The 4,632-nt window shown below is 62.1% G+C and overlaps 1 protein-coding gene across 1 annotated transcript; it reads right to left on the bottom strand.

Annotated features, from left to right (window-relative positions):
- Window positions 1-1,898: 1,898 nt before the first annotated feature.
- Fam43b (family with sequence similarity 43 member B) lies at window positions 1,899-4,385 on the bottom strand. The gene has a single exon (XM_042688633.1). It carries the CDS (start codon window positions 3,880-3,882, stop codon window positions 2,851-2,853), a length of 1,032 nt encoding a protein of 343 aa, XP_042544567.1. The 5' UTR covers window positions 3,883-4,385; the 3' UTR covers window positions 1,899-2,850.
- Window positions 4,386-4,632: the final 247 nt, after the last annotated feature.

The raw sequence follows: 4,632 nt of genomic DNA, 5'->3' as shown, positions 1-4,632 counted from the left end.
GTACTTGCCAAATGTGGTTTGAAAACCACTGGTCCAGCCCACTTGCAGGAATCCGAAGGCTGCCTGGTGCCAGCCCCTTTCCTCTGCCTCACTCATCTAAGAACAAAGGAGATGCTCAAGTAAGTACATAGATGAGGATGGGCGTGGTTCCTAGGACACGCCTCTCCCCTGGGTACCAGTGTTGCCAGGACTGCTGGATGTCTAATGCTAGTGGCCGCTGAGCTGTGCTGGCTTACTTCTGGCTTATCTCATCCCCAACCCAGTGAGGAGGGAGGTCGGACCAGGTCCTCCTTCCACCATACACATTAATGGAGGGAGGGCTGGGCACTGGTGGTTCATGCCTGTCATCCTAGCTATTCAGAAGGCTGAAGTCTAGAGATTACAGTTCTAAGCCAGCCCAGCAGAGATGGAATAGGGAGGCTCCACACTTGAACTCTTACCTCTTTAATCTAACTTTAGCAAAAAAGTCAGAAGTGGAGGTGTGGCTCAAGTGGTAGAGCACTAGCTTTGACTGGAAAAAACTAGGCAAAAATTTAAGGCCCTGAATTCAAGACCCATTATTGGTACAAAAAAAAAAAGGACTGGAGGTAGGCCAGGTGAAAGCACTCACATGCTTTTTCATTTCACCTGTAGAGAGCATAGCTTAGGTGATGGAAAGATGGAGGCTCTGTGTGTGCATGTGTGTGTTCATGTGTGTGTTTGTCTCTATGCTGGGAGGCTACCGGGAGATGAAAGTAGAGGAAGTGGGGCAGAGGCTGGGAGCAGACCTCTGAGGTCTTCCTCAGTCCCTGCGTACTTAATTTATGCACATCCTTTGAGAAAGGCAGACCCTCGAGCCGCACCACCTACCACAGTGCCTGTTGTAGGCCTGTGCTTATACTAATAACTCTGCTGCTAGCCTCTGGTTCAAGAGGATGTGTTGTGACCTTGTTGCCGGTTAAGGCTATCTCGACTAACACCAGAGGCTACCTTGCTCAGCCAGCACCAGAGGCTACCCTGAAGCCCATCACTGGCTCACGGGCCTGACATGTCACTTCCTCTCCTCCTGCCTCAAATGAGAGATACATCAGCAGAATCTGGGTAGAGGGTAACAGAGAAGGTATACCATGTGAACTCCTTGCCGGATGAGTTCTTGTCACCCCTGGTTGGGTTGTGCAGTTAGCCCTAGCTTTGTTCTGCAGAACCCTCTGATCCTGTGTGGGTTCCACTGGGGTAAGGGGGTGGTGGCCACCTCTATTCTAGCAGCTCTGGAAAGAGGCATCAGCAGCCATCACTGCTGATGGCCCAGGCCACTCACACTTCTGGGTGAGTCTGGGATCAATGCCCAACTCAGCCCAGAAATAAAGCATCCAAGCTCCAGACCCAATGTCACGAGAGTCTGGACACATCTCTCCAGTTCTCGGAAAGAACACCAGGCTGCCCACCTTTCTTCCCTACAACCTGTCCTCCCTTATCCCCAGGGAGAACACACACACACACACACACACACACACACACACACACACACACACACACACACACACACACACACAGTCTGCGCTCCGTGCTGTACCATACCCATGCAACTTCTCAAAAAAAAAAAAAAAAAACCACAAAAGACAAAAAGCTTCCAGCCCAGCATCCCCTCCCAGCGGGTGCATCAGAGTCGAGGTGTATAGACATTGTGGGAGGCTGAGACAGACAAACAGGCAGACAGATGCTGTTCGTCTGGGGCTCTGAGAGGAGGTCCACGTTATTGCCTCCTTCCCTGCCATGAGGGGAAAAGCTTCCTGGCAGCAGCCCCCACTCCAAAGGCAGAGATGGCTCCAGATGCTAAAAGCCAGGGTCTTCTCTTGCCCTTCAGGGTTGTGATGATCTCACCCCCACGAGGCCTGGCATTAAACACAACACAGGAGTGGTGACAGGGCTGAAAAAGCAGGTCCACTTTATTTACAATGATCAGTTGGTGACACACAAATCTTTGGGCTTTTTGTGGCCTTGTGGGGACACCTGAACAGGGCCCACCCCCTCTGTTGGGTGAATACACCCTCCTCCTCCTTCTGCCTATGAGCGACCTATCTGCTCCGAGATCTTTGGCTTGGGGCATCTCTGTCCCTAAGATCTATCGAAGGATCTCCTTACCTCCTTTGGAGGTCCCATCTTGGTCCTGCTTGTTGGGCACTGATTGTGGGTGTCACTTATATTACTGCAGAGTGGGTAGGGTGGGAAATCGTGGTGAATACCAAGGCAAAGGCTTGGGCAGCTGCCTGGTGCAGAGATCTTACCAGGCCCAACCCTAGGAGGTGGGACCATCCTAGTCTCCAGAGAGTGGAGACAAGAGGGTGACGGTTCTTCCCTGCGTGTTTTGGGCCCCAGGTGTAGTGCCCACTTTGGGCCTGGCCTCGGTTCTCCCCAGTCTGTCTCTCCATCCTTTCCCTCTGGCAATTCTTCTTCAAGGAAGAAGACCAGAGGGACCCAGGGCAGGGCCACTGCCTCTGCCATGCCTCCCGCGGGGTCCCAACTCACCCTGGAGTTTCTGGAAACTCCGCTTGCTTCCCCTTCTCCGGGAAGGATGTTTCCAGGAGAGAGGGGAGGTCCGTGAGCAAAAGGCCTTGGTGTAAAGCAAGGGGGATATTTCCACAAAGGGAGGACCCAGGGAACTCTAGATGTGGGGAGAGACGACCCCTCCCCCAATCCACCTTAGTAATCAAGAACATTCCAGGTATCCACCTGAGCCAGGGGCGAGGCGACCACCACGGAGGACACGGAGGGAGGCAGGATCAGAGACCAGGAGGAGCCAAAGCAGGCAGGACTGGGCTGGAGGCTGTGAGTCCGGAGGGCCGCTGGGGGGGCCGCGGGGTCCGGGGACTCTCAGCGCGCCTGGCCCGCCCGCTCCCTGGCGCCGCCGGCCTTCCAGCGGCGGGGCTGCGCGGGCGGCAGGGGCGCCGGGGCGCCCCGCAGGCTGCACGTCCTCAGCTCGCGGGCCAGGCTGAGCACCTCGGGCCGTTCGCGCTGGGGGGCTGCGCCCGGGCGCTCCTCGGCGTGGGGGTCCTGCTCCTCGCCGCCGTCGTCGTCGTCCTCTTCCTCGGGCTCCTCCTCCTCGTCCTCCTCCTGGATGCTGCTGAGGCGGGGCGCGCCGCGGCCGCGCTCGGCGGGCGGCGGCCGGTAGGCGCACTTGGCGTTGAGCAGGCGGCGCAGCGGGGCGCGGGGCAGCGGGGCGGCGGCGCCCCCGGCGCGGAGGTGCTGCTGGCGCACGTGGCGCGCGTCGCTCTGGCGCTGCAGCCGCTTGAAGTCGCTGAAGGCCGCCAGCGCGGCCTGGCGGAGTCGGCGGGCCAGGGAGCGCGCCTTGTGCGCCCGCGCCAGCAGCACGGCGTGGCAGCGCAGCACCACGGCCTTGTGGCGCGCCTGGTGGCGGTAGACCCAGGCGAAGACGCGCGGGTGGCGCGCGTCCGCCGCGCAGTGGGTGATGCGGGGCAGCAGGTAGGCGTGCGTGGGCCTGCGGCCCCCCGAGCCCCCCGAGACGCCGCGCTCGCACGGCTGCATGCGGATCCCGTGCGGCCCCAGCGTCAGCTTCATCTTCGTGCCCCCGCCCGGCCCGCAGCGCGCCCAGATCTTGCCCACGGCGTCGTCGGTGCAGCCGTCGCCCTTGGCGTGCAGGGTGACGGCGTTGCCCAGGTACCACACGGTGTAGGTGGGGTCCTCCTTGTTGAGCTCCACTTTCTGGCGCCGGCTGCGGAAGACGCGGCCCAGGCGCTCCAGCGGCCAGTCGGGCAGCAGGTCCGGGCAGGAGCGCAGGAAGCTGGAGAGCAGCGACGTGTAGGCCAGCCCGGGGCTCAGGCTCTTCGTCTTGCACTTGGCCTCGTCCTCCACCAGCACGAATTTATTCCGTCTCCAGGGCAGCATCGCGGCGGCCACAGCGGCTGGCGTGGGGCGGGGGGTCTCGGGGCGCTCACGGGGTGTCCCGGCCGGGGGCCGGGGAAGGGGGAAAGCTGGCAGAGCCCCCCACCCCCACCCTCCGCCCCGCAGCCGCGGGAAGCTGGGTGGCGCCGGAGACAGTCGCTGCTCCGGATGCCCAGGGGCACGGCGGGGCTAAGCGTCGCAGGTGCCCGGTGTCCAGCCTGACTGGCCGCCGAGATGCCCGGCGGTGGCCGGGAACCGCGCGTCCTCCTCGAGAGCGGCTCCCACCGTCTTGGGAAGCGACGAGGGGCTGGCGGTTGGTGGGGTCAGAGGTGGTGGATGCCCCCGCCCCAGATCCAAATAAGGGGTCGATTCCCACGGTCCCTTCCCCGCCCCCCTCCCGCGCCGCCCCGACTGCGGCTGCGGCTGGGAGGTGGCCCGAGCCCGAGCTGGCGGCTGCTCGGCGGGGTAGACCGAGAGCTGGGCTGCGGCGGGGACTCCTCCGGGCGTCGCGGCCCCACCTCCCCGGGCCGCCTGCATCACCGGGCGGGACCGCCAGCTCTCCTGGCCCCGCCCCTCGCCCCGGCCCTCCCCCTCCGCGCAGGCCCAGCACTCGCGCGGCGGGATGGGGTTCATCGTTATCCTTGGAGGGCTGGGGGTAGAGGGGCGGCTAAGGGGTGGGGCTCCCCTGAAATACGCCGGGGGGGGGCTTGGCCAGTGTAAATTCCTCCCCAGCTCCCCAGTGGTGCGATCAGA

The sequence above is a fragment of the Dipodomys spectabilis genome, unplaced genomic scaffold (assembly GCF_019054845.1).
Source record: "Dipodomys spectabilis isolate Male_0828 unplaced genomic scaffold, ASM1905484v1 ptg000118l, whole genome shotgun sequence".
Classification (NCBI taxonomy): Eukaryota; Metazoa; Chordata; class Mammalia; order Rodentia; family Heteromyidae; genus Dipodomys; species Dipodomys spectabilis.
Note: the sequence above shows the minus strand (reverse complement) of the source record. Positions and strands in the feature narration are given on the sequence as shown.

Excerpts from the sequence above, each read along its gene's own strand:
- Fam43b (XM_042688633.1), bottom strand. The coding sequence starts at position 3,882 with ATGCTGCCCTGGAGACGGAATAAATTCGTGCTGGTGGAGGACGAGGCC.